The following is a 24357-nucleotide window of genomic DNA, read 5'->3' on the forward strand; positions in this document are numbered from 1 at the left end:
GTTCGACTTTATGGACGTTTTTGACCAATCAGTGACGTGTGGTGTGATGGGATCATGTGACGGTCTTCGTTCCGATTGGCAGGATCTGAAGTGGGCACGTGATCCGGGAAAGTACGGAGTGAAAGTGGATCCACGGCGCGGGTATAAAAGGATCCAGTTTGGACGCAGCGAGTCATTCTCGACTTGCTGTTGACGCGGTGATGACCTGTAGGATTTTGGATGAGAGAGACGTGCAAGAGATCCTTGAAGATCTTAGACAACAGTTGAATCGAGCTTCTGACGTAGTGGATACAATCGAAAAAGAAGGCGAAAGACCGTTACACGCTAGGATAATTGAATTGGAATTACGTCTTGTCTCTCCTTTGTCTCTCCTTTGTACTATAGGCTCCAGAGGCACTTGATTGACTGGGGCGTTCGTAGTTGCTATCCTCATTTGTCGGGCTTGGAGATCACGAAGCGAGCGGATCGAGAAGGAAAGAAGTTTAACGAGTTTGTCTGAGGGTGTCAAGATGACTTACTATAGCAACTCGAACCAGATTCGGGACCTCGTGGAACAGATCGCGGATCTGAAGGTACACACTTTAAGAGATCTCGACGCCATTCCAGATGCCAAGGTGGACCTGTACATTTTTGACAATCTCTTCGAACCGTTAGGTCAAATACCCGATAGTCTGTGGTCTTTTGAGCTCTTGATGAGACGTCGTCCTGACTGGGGGTGGTACGATTTTGGAGATGATGAAGAAGAACGAACACGTGTTTTTGTTCTGTGGTGAGTGGTGTCGCGTGATGTACAGAAGTGGTAGCGGTCAATTCAAATTCATTCATTGTCGGGATCCCGTCCTGGACGCTGAGCGTGTCTGTTTGATAGCCACGAATCACCTCACGTACAGGATGAGCGAGGTCATCCGTGATCTGTTTGAACCCTTGCGTTTTGCTCGTGACCTATCACGACGGGTGTTGGAGTCAGACGAGAGTCCCAGGGTGGCAGAGTTACTGACTTTCAGCAAGGGAGATTACAAGGAAACGTGTCTGAAGTTGGAAGAGTTGATCTACGATCTCATGCATCAGCGTAATCTGTGGAAGGATCGGTTTTTCTTTCGTGCCATGGACACTGATCGGGAGGACCTGTGTGGTGAGTGTAAGGAGAGTATGCGACAAGCATTCTATGTGAAGGGGGACGAACAGGAAGCCCTGAAGTGGAGACCCGGTAAATGTTGTTGGAGAAATTGTAGATATTATGCCATGGATACCTACGAGGAAGACTGTGATGATGAGTATGGACGAGATCTTAAGAACATGGAACATGTTGATTACTTTACAGATTCAGACTAAGTCTTTTCTTCGCCTTCTTTTTCGTGTTATCCAATCAGAGTCGATTTTTCGTAAGAACCAATCAGGCACGACGTTTTTGTACCTATAAGAAAGTGTGAATAAAGAATTGGGTTCAAATCATTATGTCTCATGCTTTGAGTTGGTTGATCTCGAGAATGTGTACGACCATAGCCGATCGATGGTGTTGGACGACCTTGTGTTCCAAGTGCGCTAGTGTCTATGCACGATACGGTCAGAGTGAACCCATCCCCGACCATTTCAGCGATTCGCCCTTGGAGGTGTTTGACAATACCGACGTCGAACCCAACGTGATGCGTTTTGTGGTTTATATCTTGTGGTTGAAACGGCAACCCGATTCATTTAAGAAGTATCTCGAGGTACGGGAGCAACGTTTCGAGTTGTGGAGACAGTGCGTGTACAAACTTTATCGACTATGAAGAAGAAAGGTCAAAAGAAGAAGAAGCAAAAGCCGCTTTCGACCGGAAGGTTACTGGGACGGTATCGGGATCCTTCCAGACCCGGTAGTCTGGGTGGTCTGACGCGATTCGCCCAGGCCAATAAGATCTCGGTACGACGTGCTCGCGAGGTCCTGCAACGGGATTTGGGGTACACGTTGCACAAACCCAGACGTCGTCGTTTTCCCACAGCACCTGTGGTGGTGTTCGGCATCGACGAGCAGTGGACGGCCGACCTGATCGAGGTGATCAATATTTCGAGGTACAATCGAGGGTATCGTTACCTCTTGACGGTGGTGGACGTGTTTTCCAAGCACGCCTGGGTCCAGCCCTTGAAGAGCAAGACGGGTAAAGCGGTGACGGAGGCCATGGCTAAGATCCTGAAAGGAGGTAGAAAACCCATCAATCTCCAGACGGACGACGGGAAGGAATTCTACAACAAGACGTTTCAGGATTTGATGAAGCAGAAAGGCATTCATCATTTTTCGACGCGCGGGGATACGAAATCCAGTGTAGTGGAACGGTTCAATCGGACCCTGAAAGAACGTTTGTACCGGTACTTCACCGTGAAGAATACGATGACGTATGTGCCCGTGTTACAAGATCTGGTCCGAGGGTACAATCGATCGTATCATCGCAGTATCAAGATGGCTCCCGACCAAGTGACTTTAACCAATAGCGAGGACGTGTGGGAGACTCTTTACGGAAAAAAGAAAAAAGGGAAATTGAAGAAACCGCAACTCAAAGTCGGGGATCGTGTGAGACTGAACAAGAAGTTCCGTCAATTCAAGAAAGGGTATTTACCCGGTTGGACCGAAGAGGTGTTTGTGATACGTCGAGTGCGTCCTGGGAAGGTCACCACGTACAAGGTGGAAGAATGGGACGGCACGGCGGTCGAGGGCACGTTTTACGCGCAAGATTTGCAAAAGGTGGACGTGAAAGACGACGATCTGTTTCGCATCGACAAGATCGTCAAACGAAAAGGGGATAAAGTCTTGGTGCGATGGAAAGGTTGGCCAGTCAAGTACGACAGTTGGGTGGATAAAAAGGGACTGTACGTGACCCAAAAGCCCAAGACGAAAAAATGAAAGACTTTTACGTGCAGTTGATGAGCAATGCCAGCACGAGCGAGTTCACGGACAACAAGGCCCACAGTTTCAAGAATCGTCTGCCGTATCCGCTCCTGTTTGAATCCGACAAGGAATGGAAAGTGGGATTGGCGAGCGTGTCTTACCCGATTCCTCCGTCACGACCGCATCAAGTACCCGTCACTCAAGCGCACGACTTTGAAGACGACGACTACGTGTTCGGTATGGATTGGACCATTGAAACGTTCAGGTTGCTAGACGACGGGATTACGTGGCGTCCTTATCGATACCCCGTCACATTTTACGTCAGCGGAAAGGAACTGAACCGTGACCGACACAAAGTGACGAGTGGCAGATCTCTCATGCAATACCTCATCCATCGTTTTCACGAACGGCTGTATCATTACATGGATCATGCGGGTGAAAGTCTGCGAGCACCGAACGGGAAAAAATACTACCCCGTGTTCCGATGGGAGGGGAACGATTTGATTATCGACAACACCGACACGTTCCTCGACGAGTCCGGAGACAGACATCGTCCCAGAGTGTATTTTGGTACTAAACTGGTCAAGAAGTTGGGTTTGATTCGCGAGGAATCGTATTACTCCGTTCACTTGAACGTGAATATGATCAAGGTCTTTCCCAACGACAAAGTCCCGTCTGATTTCAAGAAAGACTGGACCAACCATGACAGCAATCGATCTCGTGAATTTTGGAATTTGAACAGCCACGGGACGTTACAGCTCAGTCCCTATTGCAACTGGCGCTTCAGTTACTTGGACGAGGAATACGCCAAGACCTACAATCGTGGAGTCGTCGTTCATCCGAACCTCCCTCCGCCTCGCAGTCCCATGTACCTGTATTCGAATGTGGGTCGTAGCACCATCACGGGGAATCGAGTCACGGATCTCTTGAGAGAAGTCCCCCACGACTCGCTCAAGACGACGTACGAACCGACTCAGATTCAATATAAACCCGTGCGCAGCAACGTCTTGGATATAGTGGAGGTGCAATTGGCCGAGAACGACGGAAGACTGGTGGACTTTACCTCGGGCGTGACGACGGTGACATTACACTTTAAGTATGAATGAGTCCGTCGACGACTTTTACGTGCAACTGATGAGCAATGCCAGCACGAGCGAGTTCCCGGACAACAAGGCCCACAGTTTCAAGAACCGTCTGCCGAACCCGTTGCAGTTGAGAGAGTCGGGATGGAAAGTGGGTATCAGCGACCTCTCGTTTCCGTCCGCGACGCGTAAGATGGACTTGAAATATTCTCTTCTGTTTGAAATCTGGTGGATCGACATGGTGAACGCCTCCATAAACCTATACAGCCGGGTCTCTTCAGCGACGCGAGAGGGCGATTTAGAGTTCACGCCGAGGACCGGTACCGAGTTAATGAACATGATACGAGATCGATACATGCGTAGGATGAGAGATCGAACGGATGCTGACGTGACGATGTACAAGAAAGACAGTCCCAACGAATTGCTGTACACGGTCATGCATCGGGCCGAGCATGGAGAATGCGTCCTGGACAATTCGAGAACGTGCCTCAGCCTCCTGATCAACGGTAAACGCGTCTACCCGCAAATGAACATCGGCATCGAATTGGCCAAGAAGATGAAATGGGTCAAGATGGGAACCTTGCCAAACGGTCGACCGGGTTACGTCTTGGGACCTCACTTGAGGAAAGAATTTCCCAAGGAAGTCGTACCCACGGCCACGGACTTGATCATAGCTCAGAATGACGGGGACGAGACGTTTTACAAGATCGACCCCGACACCTTACATTTGAGTTGTTTCATCAATTGGGTGTTCACGGATTTGGATCGCAGTTACGAAGAGGCGTTCGGTCACGAGCGTCGTTCCTTGTTCGTGTATTCGAATGTGGGACAGAGTATGGTGACGGGAAATCAAGTCACGGACCTGTTGAAACAAGTGCGTTACGATCCGGACGTGATCGACCTTCAACCGAGACACATCCTATATCTACCGGTGCGCACGACCTTTTTGGACATTGTCGAGACGCAGGTATCTGAGAACGACGGACGACTGGTGGACTTTGCGTCGGGCGTGACCACGATCACGTTGCATTTCAAGAAAGGATGAGTAATTTTTACGTCAGCTTACCCAGTCACAGTGGTAAGAGCGAGTTCCCGGACAACAAGGCGAACCATTTCAAGATCAGGTTACCACGTCCCCTACGCCTGAATGGAGAAGGAGGTTGGAAAGTGGGAATGAGTAGCATCGCCATGCCGGATGCGCACGTGACGTTGCCTTCTTTCACCGCTTCTGAGGATAAAACCGTCTTGTCCTCCTTCGCATGGAGACGCGTAGAATCGAGTAGTTATTACAGGTTTGGAGAAGCTTACTTCGACACGGATGACCTCAAAGAGGTATTTTACAACGTGGACGGTGTCGGATTCATGAAATCCATGATCTCCTTTTTCACGCGACAACGCGTCTTCAAGTACTACGGACCCAAATTGGGATCCAAATATGTCACGAATGATGGGAAGAGAACCTACGTCAAGTTCAAGTGGGAAGGTGATGAACTGGTCACGGACAATGAAAACACCTATCGTCCGGTCATACATTTCCCCACGTTCCACGTCAATGTTGAACTGGCTTTAAAAATGGGATGGCTCAAAAAGAACAGCAGTGGTTACGAACTGGGACCTAATTTGCAGTTGGAACTTTTTGACGATGTCGTTCCGGACATCAGCGTCGTCGGGGACGTCCACGACAAGGACGGATCACCTGTCTTTTGGGGTGTCATCACAGATACAGGAGGAAATGGAGATTTTTTAAAACTCAGCATCTATTGCAATTGGCGTTTTCTAAACCTGAACAAAGCGTTCGAGGTGGTGGTGGGAAGCAGTTCGCGTTCCTTGTTCGTCTACTCGGACGTGTGTAGAAGTGGCGTGGTGGGAAATCAAGTCACGGATGTACTGAGAGAGGTCAACTTGATTAGAACAGGTGCGGGTGTTCAGTATTTCGAGCCTTACCACATTCAATATATTCCCGTGCGCAAAGACGTCATTGACATAATAGAGGTGCAAGTGGCTGAGACAACTGGAGAACTGGTGAGATTTGGACCTGGCAATACGATCGTGACGTTACACTTTAAGAAAGAATGATCGGTGGAACGTTGGTACGATTTCATCCCGATAAAATGAGGCAATCCGGAGACGGATTCGGCATGGCTTGGAGAGGTGTCAAGAAACGCGGTCCCGGCATTCTACGAGACTTTATCACCGAGACGGCCACGGAAGGTCTGAAAGGTTTAAATTCGGGCGGCAAGGGAGGAAAGCCCAATTGGAGAGGAGGTCTCGCCGGGGTCAAGAGAGGAGCGAAACGAGCCGTGAAACGTAAAGCAACGCAAGAGATCAAACGGGCGTTGGCGAAAAAAGTGAGGAAAGACCTCTTTGGAGTATGAATCCCATTTACTCGAGGCGCGTGAGACTTATTCCGATACGACGAACGTATAAAGGCGGATCGATCTTCCCGTCCCGATCAAAACGCCCGAACTATCGTTGGGTGCAGTCGGCCCTGAGAAGGAGACGACGACGTAGACGATGACGGACCTCGTGGCTCATGCCCGGTCGGCGGGGGTTCGTAACCCTCGTCTGAACATGTTCAGTACCCCTCCCACGGATGTCAGCATGTCGTCTCGACGTTTGGTGAGAATCAACCCGTTCAATACGGGGATCAATCCCGTGACCTTCCAAGTCGATCCTCAAGAAGACTTTATCGACTTGAACGAGAGTTTCTTCGAAGTGGAATTGACTGTCAAGAAAAGTAACAACACGAATCTGCTGACAGCGGATGTCATGGGACTCGCCAATAATCTGGCCCACACCCTCTTCAAACAGATCAATGTGAGATTGAATGGGACTCTCATCAGCCCCCAGACGGATACTTACCACCTCAAAGCCTACATCGAGACCCTGTTGAACCACGACCGAGACGACGGTGAATCGATCCTAACACCCAGCGGATGGTACAACTGTCTCGGTGTACCCGACGACGGAGATGCCGATGAATTGACAGCCAACGCGTTGGATTTTACTACTCCTCACGCTGAATATACTGCTTTAACCCAAGATCTCAAGAATGTGGTCCAGGGACGAGCCCAGTTTCTGGACGGAGAAGCCGTGACTTTGAGGTTCAAACCTTTCCTGGAAGTGTTTCATCTCAGCAAATTACTGTTACCTGGCGTGCAGATCCAGATCGACATGTACTTCAATGCCCCAGCCCTGTGGACCATCCGATGGCATGGTGCTAGTACTCTGAGACTGACTGAAGCCGACGTGAAAGTGAGATTGTTCCTGTCTCAAGTGAGAGTGACTCCCTCGGTGTACCGAGAGATCATGACCAGCCTGAAAGGAGGAAGAGTGGCCACTTACCCCACGGTGAGAGGTGAAATTCGCACTTACTCGCATCCCAACGACAATCGTCATTTCGAGTGCAGCAATCCTTTCCACAATAAATTGCCTAATCGGTTAGTGGTGTTGTTGATGAAACAAACTGCCTTCAACGGAACTGTGACGATCAATCCGTTCAATTTTGGAAAATTCAATCTGGCTTCCATCAAACAATTGGTGAGAGGTGAAGAATACCCCTACGAGACCTTGGAGCTCGATCACGATGGGGACAGTAAAGATCAGAGAGGTTACTACAGATTCCTCCAAGCCTCAGGAGCGTTGTGCAGGGGAAAAGGAAACATGGTCCGAAAAGTGGATTGGGGGGACGGCAAGAGATGCAACATGTTTGTATTTGACAACACGGCCAATGGATGTTTGGACAGTCCAGTGTTGAACCCCAAGCAAGAAGGTGAACTGCGTCTGGTGATCGATTTCGGAGCCAATCCGGGAGAAAACCTGACTATCTTGTTGTACGGCGAATTCGAGAATTTGCTGGAGATCAACGAGAACCGAGTCGTCATCTACGACGTGTACCAATGAGAAGAAAAAAAAAAAAAATGGAGAAAGTAGCCTTGAATAATATACAATTGGATCATTTGGCCCGGACGAATCCGTCCCTACGCTGTGTCTTTTACGGCACGGTCCCTTGCGATCGGCTTCCCAGGACAGTCCCTCAAGAAGGACCGACCGCTTACATCGTGAACACGGACCCTCACGACAAACCGGGCGTGCATTGGATCGCTTTGTGGGCCGACAAGAACAAGTGCGAGATCCTGGACAGTTACGGTCTACCGTTGGACGCGTACGGAACCGCCGAACCGATCCAAGCATGGTTGGATCGTCATTTCAAGTACCAGATTCACAACGGCAAGAGTCTGCAGTCCCTGTTCAGCCAGAGTTGCGGCGGTTACGCCCTGATGTTCCTGATCGACCGAGCCGAAGGTCGTGACATGAACGAGTTCTTGAATCGTTTTAAGAAAAACGAGTTTGTGGAGAACGATCGTAAAGTAGGACACATGGTAGAACGTCTGATCGTGGACGAGTTGGCCTGGCGCAAGATTTGTAAAACCCCGTGTCACCAGGACACGAGCGGTTCCTCCCGAGGAGTGCGTCATTTGTTATAAAGTAAGCTGTTCGAAATAAAAGAGGTTCATTTTTGAAAAAGAGGTTGTGTGGTAGTCATGGCTCTTCAGTTTCAAGGGCATAGACATTTGGACGACGTGATAGCCAGGTTAGAAAAACGCTATGGAAAAGCGGGTGGAAAGACGCCTCAACCCAGTGAGGCTCATTTCAAGAAAAACCAACCGCCAAAACGACAGCTCAATCTGAAAATACTTCAACCCGCCAAAAGGCAAGTGTCTTTTCAACCGCCGTCCGTCCTGGACACCGGTGCATTACCGGCGACGGTGACCACGCGTAGGAAACGCAAGAGAGCCGCCCCTGCCATGCCGAAGCTTTCCGAGAAGGAAGATAGGAAAAGAAGAATGAAAAAGAGGCATTGGTACGAGGACAAGTTCGGAGATTTGAGAAAATTCGCCAAGAAAAAACCTCGAAAAAAGAGATCGGCGCCTGCCAAGAGGGCTATGGCCAAGATCAGGAGTCGGGCCAAGAAAAAACCCATGTGTTTCAATCGTAAGGTCACCCTATTGGGTCTGTTGAAACGCATCCCGGCCGTCAAGACCCCATTGGCCAAGTTGTTCAGATAAAAACGCAACGTCTCGAGACCCTGTGCCATTTCATGATCATGGAACGACGCAAAGCGTTTCAATTTCACACGCCGTCGAGTTTGTTGATAGCGGGACCGTCGGGGTGCGGCAAGACGGTGTTCACGACCAAACTGCTCTTGGAGAACGGCGACTTGTTCCAACAGACACCGAAGAGTATTCATTACTGCTACGGATCGTGGCAAGACGGTTTCCAAAAGCTCAAGAAGGGTGGAGTCAAGTTTTACGAAGGCATCCCCGACAGCGAACAGTTACCCCGATGGTTTCCCGGAGGGGGTGTGTTGGTCTTGGACGATCTGATGGACGAGGGTGGTAACGACAAGCGCGTGTTGGATCTCTTCACCAAACATTCGCATCATCGGAACATCACGGTGATCTACCTGTGTCAGGATCTATTCCCCAACGGAAAATTCGCCAAGACCATTTCCAGAAACGCGCATTACATCGCGGCCTTCAAGAACCCTCGGGATCAGTTGGGGATACGGAATTTACTTCTGCAATCGTTTCCCACGCAATGGCAGGAGGTGTTGGACACGTTTCGCAAGGTCACCGATCGACCTTACGGTTACATGCTATTGGATCTTCATCCAGCCAGTCAGGACGATCAACGTGTCTTCAGCCATGTGTTAAAAGACGAAGGATTCGTCCGATGCCATCAGTTTGCAACCCCATCATGTTGAGGAGCGAGGTCGAGTGGTTTCCGCTATTCATTCACCTGTGTAAAAACAGGCTCAAATACATCATGAACCCCCACGAGCTGGACTACGAACCGATGAGACAGGTCACGGAATGCGAGAGTTACCGTCAAGTACGGTCCATCATCAACGCATATAACGGTGAAGGTTTCGATTATTTGGTTCATAAACAACGAGAACTCGCCGAGAAGAAGATAGAAAGAGAAAGGTACATGGATAAAAATGAGCTCTTATGGTAGTGACGATTTCAACTTCTCGGCTCTGGAAGATTATTCGCCTTGGGGGACACCGGCTCGGACGAGTACTCCGATTCCGCCTGCCGCGGGTGTGGGTACGAGTCTGAACACTCCTCCTTCACCGCGATCGTCACTGGCGACACCGCCCCTGCCCAATGTCTCGCCCGTCGGAGTGGGCACCGCTGGCTCGGGTGCACCGCAGACCAACGTCACGGTGGGTGTCGGCAGTGCTGGATCGGTGTCGCGCGCCAATGTTACGGCAGGTGTCGGGGCACCACGAATAACAATGTCCACCCCTTTGGCACGAGCCGTTCGAGGAGGGAAACGACCGAGACGCGTCCCACGTCAAAATACACCGACGTCCTCCAGTGATTCCGGAAGCCGCAGACGAAGTAGCGCTAGTGGTAGCGGCGGTGGCAGAGGCAGAGGCAGAGGCGGAGGCGGAGGTGGAGGCGGAAGTGGTAGTGACTCCACACCGCCTTCGTCGATTCGATCGGGTCGAGGAGGAGGAAGAAGAAGGAGGCGAGGAGACCGTGTTCTCGACCAAGCCCAGATGCAGCAACAATTGGAAGAGATTTTGCGCCAACAACAACAGACGGCCGCGGGTCGTCGCATTGCGGGCATCACGACCACCAACACGATTACGACCACCTATAAAAACGGACAACGTCCTACCGTCACACGCAATTCGACCAGTGTACGTAACTGAGAACAACAACAACCATGAGAAGACGCCGTCGTCGACCGAAAAGGAGAAAGCAATGGGGTGGTGCTCTTGCGAATGCCCTGTCTGCGATGTTACCCATTGGTAAAGGGGCTGCCTTGGGATTGGCCAAAGCGTTGGGTGGTCGCGCCGTGAAAACAGGCATCCGAGCTGGAACGACCGCTGCCATTGGTGGTGTGGGAGTGGGCGTGGGTCGCGGAATCCGAAGACTCGTGAGACTTAAGAAAAGACGACCCCCTCGTCGATGAAAAACCATTCGAATCAAGATGTTGAGGAGTGAAGTCGAGTGGTTCCCCTACTTTTTGCATCTATGCCGATGCTCTCGCTCTTACTGGGATGCGACCAGCATGGATCACGAAGACATGAAACGGATCGCGGACGAGTGCGATAGTTACCGACAAGTCCAGGACATCCTGAACCAGTCTGTAGAAACCGCCTTCAAGGACGAGATCTGGGAATACAAGCAACAAGCTAAAAGGATCAAACGTCCCGAGAGAAAGTCAGACTACGTTTGGCACTGGTTAGAGAAGAGTCATGAGTACTTCTGTCTGTTTATTGGATGAACCTTTCAACACCGTGGTGGATTTGGATTCCCTGAAACGTTTGGACGTCTTGTACGCTTTCTACCACAAGTATTGGTGGTGTCGAAGGCAGATGTTCGGTTACTACAAGTTGTGTAACGCCATTCTCAACGGACTGGCCTTACTGACGGTGGCCGTGAGTATCGTCTTGGGATCCGTGTGGAAAGATGGGTACACGGTGGTAGGATTGACGGCTTTCGCCACCTTACTGAAAGGATGGAACGATTTCAAGAAGTATTCGTTCAAGATGGACATGGCCCAATTCGCTTACACGACGTACGAAAAGACGCTGACAGAACTCAGGAACTACGCTCTGGGTGGCGTGGAGGAATTGGATGGGTTTTTGACCAAGATGCAAACGTTGGACGACGTGGTGACGGATTTTACATCTCCCACGTACGACCGATACGTTCGAGACTACGCCCTACGATTTAGGCACGTGCCGCTATAAAAAATGACATCGCGGCCAACCTCTTCATTCAGAACCAACATGCCCAAGAGGTCGAGGAGAAAGAAAGCGTCTTCGAGAAGGCGTAAAACCGCTAAAACCACTAAAAGAAGACGGTACCAAAGGGGAGAAGGGTTTGCCAGCGTGGTGGCGGGTTTACCCAAGGCGGCTTGGGGTATCACCAAAGGCATAGAAAGCCTGAGAGCCAAACAAGAACGGGCGCATACCAAAAGGATGCAGGAACGAATGAGACGAGGTGAAAAAATTCCACACAAGGGTGAAGAGTTCCGATGCTCCATCATGTGAAAATAAAAGGACGAGACTAGCCGACGTACACCTCACTCGTCACCATGACAGCCCGAAGGAGGAGTAGGAGACGAAGAAGGAGACAGAAAGGGGGTGATTTGGCGAGTATGATGAGAGCCGCGGGTATGGGTGCTCTGGCTGGACCCTTCGGTTTAATGGACAGACATATCCATAAGAACAGGGGAAAGAACGAAAGAGTCTTACGCAGGATACCCTTTCAAACGGCCTTCAGGCGTCGAGGAAAGCGATAAAAGGAGTACGTCAATCCACTCGTGTGCATAAGTCCACGATGAAGCGGTTACGACGACAACGTCCTTTCCTGACGCGCGTCCTGAAAGAAGCCAATCGGAACAAACGTCAACGGATGTTACAAATCGCCGACAAAGATCAGATCAACGCCATCAGCGAGATGGTTCTCAATTTGCTGAAAAAGAGGATACCCATCAACGCAACGACTTATGGGAAACTGAAAAGACATAAAAGGGTTCTGCGCGAAGTGGGTAGACGCAAAAATTCTCTCAAGCGTCGAAGAGAACATCTCCTCACCCAAAACGGAGCGGGGTTCTGGAGCGGTTTGCACGGTTGTTTCAAAGCATGTTGTGTACGGTGAAAGGACGCAGTGAGGACGGTTACCCGCTGGAGGGGATCGACGTCATACCCAATTTCCCACCGAGAGAAGACGAGTCCCACAATACCATTCCTAAACTCGTGCAGTTGTTGCAAGACGCCAATCGTCGCGAAGCCCGATGGAAAGACTCGTACGAGTACTTGAACAAGAGGTACCACGACCTGTATCAAGAATACATGGCTTTAAAGTTCGGTGACTTCTGCCAAACCTGTCAAACGAAACGAGATACCACGCCGCCCGGTGGGTGCATCGAGTTGTGCAGGGAGTGCGGTAAAGGCAAGCGAACCGTTCGAAGTCTCGAACTCGAGTTGGAAAAGAAAGACGAATCCATACGGTACTGGCAAGACTGTTACGAGACGGCCTTGAGAGAATTGTCCGAGTTTCCTGGCACGACCTTGAGTCAGAAGGTATGAACGAAGTCATGATGGTGCCCGTTCAAGAATTCAATCGTCTGCAAGATTATTACAAGGGGAAGATCAGCCAGAATGCCTTGTTGAACAAAGCCGGACGTCTGGCCGCCGAAGAACATCTCATCCTGAACGACAAACGCATCCCCGACAGCATGGCCGTTAAGATGACCAAACCCATCGCCTCCGAGGAAGGGAAACTGGTGAAACGTATACGGACGGGTAAAAGCGGTCCCATCTCGTACCAGGGAACGACAGAACCCGAAGGCATGGTCGACGCACCCGTCGAAACTCTGTTGAAACAGATCCTCAAGGGAGTCAACCAACCAGCCGCAGCCCCCGTGATCATCCCGCCACAACCCCTTTCTACGACAGGACTGAAAAAGGAGCTGAAAACCCCCATACCCTCCACGTCAGGTTTTAAAAAGGAGAAGAAAACCCCCAAACCTACCATTCCACCCAAACCAGTCACGCTAGGTAAAACTCCCCTATCGTCCAAGAAAAAAGCACCCATCTCCGATAGAGCCAGACGTGTACTGAAATCACTCGGTATCGACTACGACGACGGTGGTTACAGTCCCAAAGGCAAGGCAAAGAAGTACAAGAAGGTCAAACCGTCAGCCGCAGAAAAGTTACAAGCAGGGTGGGAAGATTTCGAAGACCCCTGGAGAAGGGGACTGGACTATGACTCGGATTAAGAAGAGGAAAAAGGCACCTCCACCCCCGAGGAGAAGTACCCGACGTCGCCGTCGCCAACGAGGGTATGGGATCGACATCCAAAAATGGTTGGCCAAGACTGGGATCGAGTTTCATTGGCCCGGTTATCAGTACATGGGACCTGGTACCAAACTGAAGAAACGTCTGGCGCGTGGAGACCCCGGGATCAACCGTCTGGACCGACTGGCCAAACAACACGACATTGACTATTCCAGGGCCAAGAACTTACAGGACAAATGGAACGCCGACACCAAGATGATCCAGGCCATCGACAAATTACCCGGACGTAAAACCATGACAGAACGCATTGTTAAGAAAATCATGCAGACCAAGAAACGTTGGAAATTGTAAAACCTTTTATTGTTGTTGTTGTAATTAAAGTTACACACGCTTTGTTGTTTTTCAAAAAAGAGTCTCTTTTGTCCTATAAATAGTGTTCCAACTGATTCATAAGTTCGGCGGTAATGTATACATTGCGCGAATATTCAAACTGAGTAGCCTGCTCTACCTTATCCTCGCGTTCAAATTGTTGAAACCATCTACCCGTGTCGTGTAACATAAACGACATCTTATCAAGCTCAGCAGCTATTTCAGTTATCATTTTTTCTGTTTTCCGTCTTTCTTGCATTCGTCTTACTCTGTTTTCTTCTGCTTCATTCCTATTTTTCCTGATTTCCGAAAGTCTCCGTTTTACAGGATCCTCGGGTTCCGCTAACATGCGTTCTAACTCTGCTACCAACCCTTCATCAGGCTCAGAGTCAGAGTCAGAGGAGGAGGAATAAGACAACCGCCTCCCACGGCGTTGCGGTGGGGGTAATGCCTGTGGTGCTGCAGTGGTATTGGTGGTCGTGCTCTTAGCGGCGGTGGTCGTGCTCTTAGCGGCTGTGGGGAAATAAGACACCACCCTCCCACGGCGTTGCGGTGGGGGTAATGCCTGTGGTGCTGCAGTGGTAATGGTGGTACTAGTGTTGGTTAGTGGTAGTGTTGCAGTGGTAATGGTGATCGTGCTCTTAGCGGCGATGGTCGTGGTGTTGGATGGCGTTAGTGTTCCCTGAAATCCCTCAGCTCAACCCGACCCCCAAACAAACCCCGAAGAATTTCATCCGGATCGTAATCATGCTCTTCCCACTGTCGTGTTGCAGGTAAACGGGAGCGACGTTTGCGTTCCCTATAACGATTTAACGCGTCGCGCACCATGTCACGCATCTTGTACCGTGCACGATACCGTCTTTTCTGCTCGCGAACTTTCTCCGGATTTCTTTTCTTCCACTCTCGCACGAACTCTCTTCTTCTCACTCTCTGTCGTTTCAATGCTTCAGCGGAGCGGGCAGGCATGGTCTTCCGTAATGGACGCTCATACAAGTTCTAAAATGGGCGTGGAGAATAATCGTGCTCTATCTATCTACTATATCTCTCTATATCTCTATATCTCTATATCTACTATATCTACTATATCTCATTTAAAAGAGCATAAAAAATACTCTCTAGAAAAAAAGTTTTCCTTCATGGAAGCTAATAGTAATTTTTAAACAATTTAAATAAATTAAACTTCACAAAAAAAATCTCGCAAAAAAAAAATCTCGCAAAAAAAAAAATCTCGCAAAAAAAAAATCTCGCAAAAAAAAAAAATCTCGCAAAAAAAAATCTCGCAAAAAAAAAAAAAATCTCGCAAAAAAATCTCGCAAAAAAAAAAAATCTCGCAAAAAAAAAATCTCGCAAAAAAAAAAATCTCGCAAAAAAAAAAATCTCGCAAAAAAAAAAATCTCGCAAAAAAAAAAATCTCGCAAAAAAAAAAATCTCGCAAAAAAATTCTCGCAAAAAAAAAAAAAAAAAAAAAAAAAAATCTCGCAAAAAAAAAAAAATCTCGCAAAAAAAAAATCTCGCAAAAAAAAAAAAATCTCGCAAAAAAATCTCGCAAAAAAAAAAAAAAAATCTCGCAAAAAAAATCTCGCAAAAAATCTCGCAAAAAAAAAATCTCGCAAAAAAAAAAAAAATCTCGCATTTCCGTCACCATGAGTAGTAAAGGACGCTTATAGGGGCGGTAGCCAATCAGAAGGCGATGCATATCATTAAAAAAGGCTCTCGACCAATCAGATTGCAGGATTTGCTAATTTGCATAAACAAGATGGCGCCTATTTATCAAAACATGGCGCCCGTGACGTCACACAGGTCGCGCTAACATTACTACTGTACTGTAGTAGTTTTTAAACAATTTAAATAAATTAAACTTCACAAAAAAACAAAAACAAAAAACAAAAAACAAAAACAAAAACAAAAACAAAAAAAAAAAAAAAAAATCTCGCATTTCCGTCACCATGGCAACAGCCAGTTGAATATTAACTCGAATCGAGTTACGCGTCTTTTCGAAAAGTGTGTTTACTCAACAAAACGAAGCTTTTTTCCAAAGTTCCTGAGCTCTACGATCCCAAAAAACGATTCAAGACACATAACTCAAGAATTATTTGAGATTGCAAACGGAAAAACGGCGATCCGAAGGGAATTTAGTCGCATTTGAATTTGAATTTGAATTTGAATTTGAATTTGAGTAGCACATGGCGAAGGTCATGCAAGCTCACTTACCTAAAATTTTCGCTTCTAATTTCTTGCTAACCGTAAAATTACATTCGTATTTACTTCAAATACCTTTAGGAATGTTGTCCGCTTCCGAAAACATCTTCAGGACGTTGAAATGATTCACATCGCTCGCTCGCTCAACAAAACGCCGCCATTTTGACTTAAAATTGGGTGATTTCGCAATGTCGTCATGTAAGCCACATTGAAAATCTGTCCAGCCAATCACAGATCGAGACCAAGTCACGTGTTACCACCGACCCAGGGGATAGGTGGATATACCCCACACTCGGTCGGAGACTGGACACCATTATACCGTGTGTATAAAAAATCGAGTCGAACCGTTCAAGTCACTCTGAGTTTTGAACTTGTATCGAGCGCTGGAAAGAAGAAACCATGGCACAGGAGCTGACCGACGAGGAGATGAACCAACAGATGGATCAATATGAATCAGTGACCGATGAAGAGATGAACCAACTGATGGATCAATATGAAGCAGTGAGTATGACGTGTACCCTATGTAAGAAAGTCATCTTTAGAACTCTAACCCTAATCTTTTTTCATAGAGTTACTGGGATTGGTTACCGGAAGAACTAAAGCGTTTCGTACTTGACTTGGCAACTTGGCAACACATACGCGATAGAAGAAAAAATTATCGACTGAGAAACCTTCACAGAGAAATCTCGAAATATAACCAACTGAAAAGCCAATGGTTTTACGGGCACATAGAACTACAACCGTCTAAAAGCTGCAAAAACTTCTGTACTTGTCGCGTGGATCCTGACATATATGGATTTTGTGACGTGGACACTGTAATATTTAGGCATTGTAAGGAGGATTATGAAATATATGGCCATTGTACCAACAAGCGTGGCGAGAAAAGGAGTTTCTATCTAGGAAGTAATTTCAGGAACGCATTACACAACTTAAAAAAATCAACCCGCGAAGTTGTCCGCTTCTTTTCGGAGACCCGACAATAAAAACTACCTAATTAAAAAACGTTGTGTTTGTTGTCTTTTACAGAACAGACGGACCTACGACGAAGCCTTCCCCTTCGACGACGACAATGACGACCGAGCGATGCTCCAAACCGGAGGTGGTGCAAGACCACCTCTAGAATTCGAATTAAGACCCATAGGCGCTCGACGTCACTGGAGAAACGTCCTCCACAAACAACGGTACGAAGCCACGCTCAGACAACACAGAGACGTGACTCGCGATGACAATCTAGGTCAAGAATTGACTCGTGCCCTTCAACGATCCATCGAGCAACAAATCGCTCAGGATCCTACCCTGACACCCCACTCCACGGTCCATTTCACCATGCAGTCCCGTGCCTTCACGCACGCCTTTCAGTCCACCACCTTCACCGTGCAAGAATTCGAAGAAGGGAGTGAAAGACTAACCACTTATCTCCAGTCTCTCGCGGCCAAACTCAACTCCAACGAAGAATTCACCCCCGACGACACGTTTACCATGGAAACCACTTTCATACGTACCCCAGGTCCTGGCAGTGGAAAAAAACGATACAGGCCGAGTTGCGCCGCCGTGCGGAACATCGTCAAACGGTCGCGCGTGACCATCCGAAACAAAGACACTCTCTGCTGCGCCCGAGCCATCGTCACCATGAAAGCCTGGGTAGACGCGAACGAGAATTCACGTGACCAAGATTACTACAATCTCAAACAGGGTTATCCTGTCCAAGAGCGATTGGCCAAAGACCTCCACCGTCGAGCCAACGTTCCCGAAGGACCTTGCGGCATTCACGAACTGCAACAATTTCAAAAAGCGTTACCTGGTTACCAGCTCAAAGTCATGTCCATCGACCCACCCCACATGATCATCTACGCGGGACCCGAACCCTCGACCAAGATCATTCGTCTCATCAAAGAAGACGATCACTACGACGGATGCAATTCGTTCAAGGGATTCATCGGCAAATCCTACTTCTGCGACGAATGCAATCGAGGCTACGATCACGACGACTTTCATCATCATCCCTGCCTCGGTCAATGGTGTCCCGCCTGCAAACGAAAAGACTGCCCCGATTTCATCGAGAAAAAACGACCCCTAGCGCCAGGCAAGTTTCCCGAACCCACTGAGATCTGCCGATTGTGCCACAGACAATTCTTCGGTGACCGATGCTACAACGACCACTTGCAACGGCAGAGTCTCAGCATCCCCTCCATCTGCAACACTCACAAAAAGTGTGAGAAGTGTTGTCACGTCTACGAGCTTAAACGCAAGAACAAGCGAGGAAGATGTCCCCGTGGTCACAAGTGCGGATGGGGCGAATGCCGCATCTGCGAAAAACAAGTCCATCTGCCGAAGCACCAATGTTACATCCAACGCGTCCCCAGAGACGAAGACGAGCCCGAAAGGATACGCGTCCCCCGCGACCAAGTCAACGGGCGACCCTTCGAAGAACCCGGACCCAACGATCCAGACACGAGCGTCTGGGTAGACAAAGACCCTCCCCTTCAAGTGTACTGCGACTACGAAGCCATCACCGACGCCGAAGGGAATCAGACCCCCATTCTACTCTGCCTGGAAGACGACGAAGATGAGATATGTCACTCCTTCTACGGGCCCAACTGCACCGCCGACATGTTCGAACACCTCGAATCCCTCACCGTCGACCAGGACAATAAGGAACGGAACGTCATCGTCATCTTTCACAATCTCAAAGGCTACGACGGGATGTTCATCCTGCAACACTGTTACGCCACCCATCGAGAAGTCACGGACCAAATCCCCATAGGCACCAAGATACTGTCCCTGAAATCCGACAGACTGACTTTCAAAGATTCCCTCTGCTTTCTCCCGTTCCCGCTGGCCAACTTTCCCGCCACCTTCGGAATCACCGAACTGCGTAAAGGATTCTTCCCGCACAAATTCAACACCCTAGAAAACCAAGCGTACGAAGGACCCATGCCTCCGAGAGACATGTACGATCCCGACGGCATGTCCGCCAAAAAGAAAGCCGAGTTCGAACAGTGGTACCAAGAGAAAGTCGACAACGACTACCATTTCGTACTAAGGGAAGAAATGGAAGCCTACTGCGAGTCGGACGTCAAACTCCTCAAAGCGGGCTGTCAAAAGTTCCGGCAAGAATTCAAACAAAAAGCCGACTTTGACCCCATGGAGAAATGCCTCACCATCGCCTCCGCCTGCCAACGATTCTGGCGCAAGAAACTCGTCCCGCTCAACACCATCGCCTCCAGACCCCCGCGAGGATGGCACGGCGCCCGATCCAATCAGTCCGTCGAAGCCCTGAAATGGCTAGCCTGGCAAGAACACTCGTTGCAACGCACGGGTCAAGGTGATCGTATCCTCACGGTACGAAACGGCGGCGAAGTACGACTAGCCAATCAGCTCGTGGACGGATACGATCCGACCACTCGAACCGTCTACGAATTCCACGGATGTCTATGGCACGGATGTCCTCGCTGTTTCCCGACCCATCGAGACCGATATCCCATCTATCACGCCGATCGCACCATGCAGGAAGTCTACGAGGCCACACTCCGCAAACACGACCTTCTCAGTCGCCAAGGTTACCAGCTCTGCGTCAAGTGGGAATGCGACTGGGCCCTAGAAGTCAAAACCGACCCTGATCTCAGCCAGTTTCTAGACACGTTCGAAATCGTCCAACCGCTCGAACCCCGAGACGCTTTCTTCGGAGGACGCACGAACGCTGTCAAACTGCAACACGTGGCCGACGTGGCTCAAGGAGAGAAAATCAAGTACATCGACGTGACGTCGCTCTACCCCTGGGTCAACAAGGGAAGCAAATACCCCATAGGACACCCGCAAGTCATCGTCAACCCCGACGACCAAGACATCCATCACTACTTCGGTATGGCCAAAGTGGACATACTACCACCTCACGAACTTTACCATCCCGTTCTACCTTTTCGGCACGAGAAAAAACTCACCTTCCCACTCTGTCGATCGTGCGTGGAACACGAAATGAACAAACCCCTCCTCGAGAAATCACATCGATGCTCTCACACGGCCGAGCAACGCACGCTACGAGGGACCTGGTGCACCCCCGAAATCGAGAAAGCCGTTGCCATGGGATACACACTCATCAAGATCCACGAAGTCTACCATTTCCCGGAAAGACAACGCCGTACAGGACTCTTCGCCGATTACGTGAACACCTGGCTAAAAATCAAACAGGAATCCGCCGGCTACCCTAACTGGTGTCACACCCCCCAAGACAGGGTACAGTACGTGCAACAATACCGCCAGAAAGAAGGCATCGCTCTCGATCCGGACATGATCCAGAAAAATCCCGGACGCAAAGCCACCGCCAAACTCATGCTCAACTCCTTCTGGGGCAAGTTCGGCGAAAACCTACACAAACCCACTACCGAAGTCGTCTACACCGCAGCGCACCTCTTCGAACTCGTTTCCAATCCCTTCCACGAGATAAAACAAGTCAGAATCCCCAACGACGAAGCCCTAGAGGTCGTCCACGCCGAACTCGAAGACAATCAACCCGATAACGGACGAATCAACATCTTCGTCGCCGCTTTCACCACCTGCTGGGCTCGACTCAAATTATACAGCTACCTGGAACAATTAAAACAACAAGTCCTCTACTTTGACACCGATTCCGTCATCTACTCGCACAAACCAGGTCAAGCCGACGTTCCGCTAGGCGATTACCTCGGAGAGATGACCAACGAGCTCGACGACGGTGATTACATCATCGATTTCACCTCAGCAGGACCCAAGAATTACGGGTACAAGACAAAAAATGGAAAAGTGTGCTGTAAGGTGCGTGGCTTCTCCCTCAATGTACGAGGATCCAGGCAACTCAACTATGACGTCATGAAACAAAATCTACTCGACGAACTCGAACAACCTCTCGAGGACGGTGAACGACGCAACATCCCCGTCGTCAACCCCAACTTCTTCTACAGAAACCCAGCCACCAAACATCTCAAGGTCATCACACACACCAAACACTACGGACTCGTCTTCGACAAACGCGTCGTAGACACGAACACTTACATGTCGTTTCCATACGGATACGCACCATTGTAATTTTTTACTTCCTGTAAAATCAATAAAAAAAAATCAATTGTTAAAACTCATTTCCTGTCTATCGCCTTATTTGAGCACGCGCATGACCTGGATGCAAAAGACTGCTGACGCCACTGCAGGCGCATATTTAAAAACACGTCCACCATCTTGTTTATGCAAATCGAAAATACTGCCCTCTGATTGGTCGAGAGCCTTTTTTAATGATATGCACGGCCTTCTGATTGGCTACGACCCCTATTAACGTCCTATACTACTGTTTCAGAAACGACGATGTCAATATTTGCATTTAAAAGCAGTCGGTGAAATTAACATACCGGTTACGTGTTTTGAAGTACACCTGTCATGACAAAATTATCTCTCTGTCAGGTGCACCGTCAGAAAACATCGCGTACCACTTCCTCTGAAAAGTATGACCGCCACGTTTAGTTTTTCATTACCGGCCTCCTGCTCATTAAAATGTCCCTCGCTTGACAGCTAAAGCGAAATGGAAAACTGGTTCAACATTATCGGCTGGTTTCTCTCAGTCGTAACAGCAACCGGAAACGGCTTTGTAATCCTTCTTATCGCCAAAACTCGCCGCCTTCATTTCTCGGCCAACTGGTTGGTCCTTTCCTTGGCCGTGGCTGACTTTAGTGTCGGAATCGCTGTTTATCCATCAGGATATTTTTGTCATAACTCGACGGCTTGTAACACCAGGGTGTACATAGCATTCTTCTGGTTCTTCCTCCACTCTTCGGTATCAAATCTTTGCTCCTTGACTTGGGATCGTTACATCGCCATCGTTCATCCTTTCAAATATAATACCTCCATGACTAACAGACGCCCTAGAGTGGTTATCGTGATAGCATGGTTGATTCCCCTTGCGATTTCTCTGTCACTATGCGTTGGAATGTACGTCACCGACTCCAAGACTGCTTGGAAAGTTTTGCGATTAACGGGCGTGTCTGCTTTTGACATCGTATCCTGTGTGCTGCTCTTCTATGCTGTTGTTCGTATCCTAGTTGCAGCTCGTGCACAGTCACACCAAGCATGTGAAATAGAACTACAATTTCAGTCCAACTTTTCGTCCACGGAAGCCGGTACTTCCCGCAGACGACGAACTCCCAACACAGCTCGCTTCATAATTGCTTTAGTCGTTTTCTTTTTGGGATGCTACGTGATCGTAAATTTCTCAGTTTTATGCCATACTTTGTCTTGCCCAGTGTCAGGCAAAAAAGCTGGCCATGTCGTGACTTGTCTCCTAGTTCTTAACTCCACAGTGAATCCTATGGTTTACGCCCTTTTGAAAAGAGACATAAAGAGAGAAATAAGCTCGTTTATATCTCACATGTCGATTTCCTCTCGAAGCCTGGGAAGACCTTACCTCAAACCGACCGTCAACGGGCAAGGCCAAGTCAGCTGAACAGCGTCGGAGAGCCACGGCCGAAGCAAACGGGCAGCACGGAAAGCGAGAGCTGCTGACTCTTCTACCCAGCCACTATCGTCCCGATCACAATCTGCACAATCTGCACCAGACAGTTCTGCATGCATGCACCCACATCAGATTAATCAGCCACCTTCGTAAACATTCAACCAACCAGTGAATCAATGGTCATCATGGATGGACAAACGCCATATATACAGCCCGAGTAAAACCTTTCGTGAAAGATTCTTGATGTCGCAGTTAATCCTTTGGTTTACGGCGCGCTCTTAAAGAAAGACATTAAGAAAGAAATAGGAAAGAATCCTTGCCGACAACGCTTAAACACGAGCAATAACCATGTCACATTGCCCTTGCTCTTTGTTTATCTCACATTTCCAGCCAACGATTGCATTTAGATTAAAGACATAAGAAACAACGAAATTATTCTTAGCACAAATCGGAATTTACGAAGGTTTACGATTTTGTCCATCTACATCGATTCTCTCATTTTTTTTTTTTTTTTTTTTTTTTTTTTATCTCGGTCCATTGGAGCAGTCAAGACGTTTACATTAAACGTAAGCGCAGTTTCATATTTCGAAGCAATTGCAGGAGTAGTTGAAAGGATCTAAAACTTGAAAACTTAAACTAAAGGTTTCATTTATACACTGATTGGGTAAACCATATAATTGAGAGTCTCTGGAGTTGGTCCTGCGCAAAGTTCGAGGAACTGGCCGGTCTTACATACTTCCACTTTAGAGGAAAACAAATTTCGTGTAAAGCTCTTATTCAGCACAAGCGCATGCATTAACATAAAGCAACCTTGAAATGCAAATTAGAGGTCATTCATTTCAGGTGCTCTTATTCATTATGTCAGAATGTGAAAGACAAGCTTTAACATACGCGCAGCGAGGTAATTTATAGATCAAAGAGAACACAGTCACTGAAAATTAAAGTGGGCATGTGACTGAGTCAGTGTGTAGCCCGAATGAAAAACTGGTACCATAAAATTGCCTTCCACATCTACCTAAGAAGGCCATACATGTGGAAGTCCTTTTCAGCCATTTTCTGCTTGACTTAATTGCTTGACAAGTTAATAAGAGTGAATGTCATTATTATGTCGTTTCCAATTCAACGAAATGAAATCGCCACATTAAATATAAAGTAAACGTAGGGGTGACGGATGCGTTTGCAAAAACAGCTGTCGACAAAAATACCTTTTAAAAGGACTATTAACAAATTAGAGCATTGGAAGACGAAACAGTTGGGCAATGTTTTTGCAATTACAACAACCGTGACATTCATACGAACTGGTTTGAGGTCATCAAATGAAGTGTTGTTGTACAAAGTAAGGTGTTTTCTGTTTGTATTTCTGCAACGCAGATGTGATGGAGAGTTCTACCTTCGAATATTGACTGTTTTAAAAGTTGCATTTGGAGAGGGTTTGCGTAAAAACAATATAATCGCCTTAAAAACGATATATACTCCGTGAGGTGATAAATAAATTATAATTATGGCATAATGTATAATAACGTGAAATAATAATTTTAAAACTGTT

At 48.2% G+C, this 24357-nt stretch overlaps 3 protein-coding genes and 2 pseudogenes across 3 annotated transcripts; all 5 read left to right on the forward strand.

Annotated features, from left to right (window-relative positions):
- Positions 1 to 420: 420 nt before the first annotated feature.
- On the forward strand, positions 421 to 1764 carry LOC149102155 (uncharacterized; annotated as a pseudogene).
- A 1018-nt stretch (positions 1765 to 2782) lies between these two features.
- On the forward strand, positions 2783 to 4029 carry LOC149102156 (uncharacterized). Its single transcript, XM_089274955.1, has one exon. The coding sequence runs from the start codon at positions 2872 to 2874 to the stop codon at positions 3964 to 3966; it is 1095 nt and encodes a 364-aa protein (XP_089131081.1). The 5' UTR covers positions 2783 to 2871; the 3' UTR covers positions 3967 to 4029.
- A 2425-nt stretch (positions 4030 to 6454) lies between these two features.
- LOC149102157 (uncharacterized protein F54H12.2-like) lies at positions 6455 to 8770 on the forward strand. Its single transcript, XM_089274954.1, has one exon. It carries the CDS (start codon positions 6457 to 6459, stop codon positions 7843 to 7845), a length of 1389 nt encoding a protein of 462 aa, XP_089131080.1. The 5' UTR covers positions 6455 to 6456; the 3' UTR covers positions 7846 to 8770.
- Positions 8771 to 8936: 166 nt separating this feature from the next.
- On the forward strand, positions 8937 to 10893 carry LOC149102158 (uncharacterized; annotated as a pseudogene).
- Positions 10894 to 21756: 10863 nt separating this feature from the next.
- Positions 21757 to 24357, forward strand: LOC110048963 (trace amine-associated receptor 8b-like). The gene has a single exon (XM_020754725.2). The coding sequence runs from the start codon at positions 21885 to 21887 to the stop codon at positions 22800 to 22802; it is 918 nt and encodes a 305-aa protein (XP_020610384.2). The 5' UTR covers positions 21757 to 21884; the 3' UTR covers positions 22803 to 24357.

This window comes from Orbicella faveolata, unplaced genomic scaffold (genome assembly GCF_042242905.1).
Source record: "Orbicella faveolata isolate gen_17 unplaced genomic scaffold, um_ofav_v1 contig_36, whole genome shotgun sequence".
In the NCBI taxonomy this organism is placed as follows: Eukaryota; Metazoa; Cnidaria; class Anthozoa; order Scleractinia; family Merulinidae; genus Orbicella; species Orbicella faveolata.

What these genes read in the sequence shown, in the direction of transcription:
- LOC149102156 (XM_089274955.1), top strand. Translation starts at nt 2,872, where the DNA reads ATGAAAGACTTTTACGTGCAGTTGATGAGCAATGCCAGCACGAGCGAG.
- LOC149102157 (XM_089274954.1), top strand. Translation starts at nt 6,457, where the DNA reads ATGACGGACCTCGTGGCTCATGCCCGGTCGGCGGGGGTTCGTAACCCT.
- LOC110048963 (XM_020754725.2), top strand. Translation starts at nt 21,885, where the DNA reads ATGGAAAACTGGTTCAACATTATCGGCTGGTTTCTCTCAGTCGTAACA.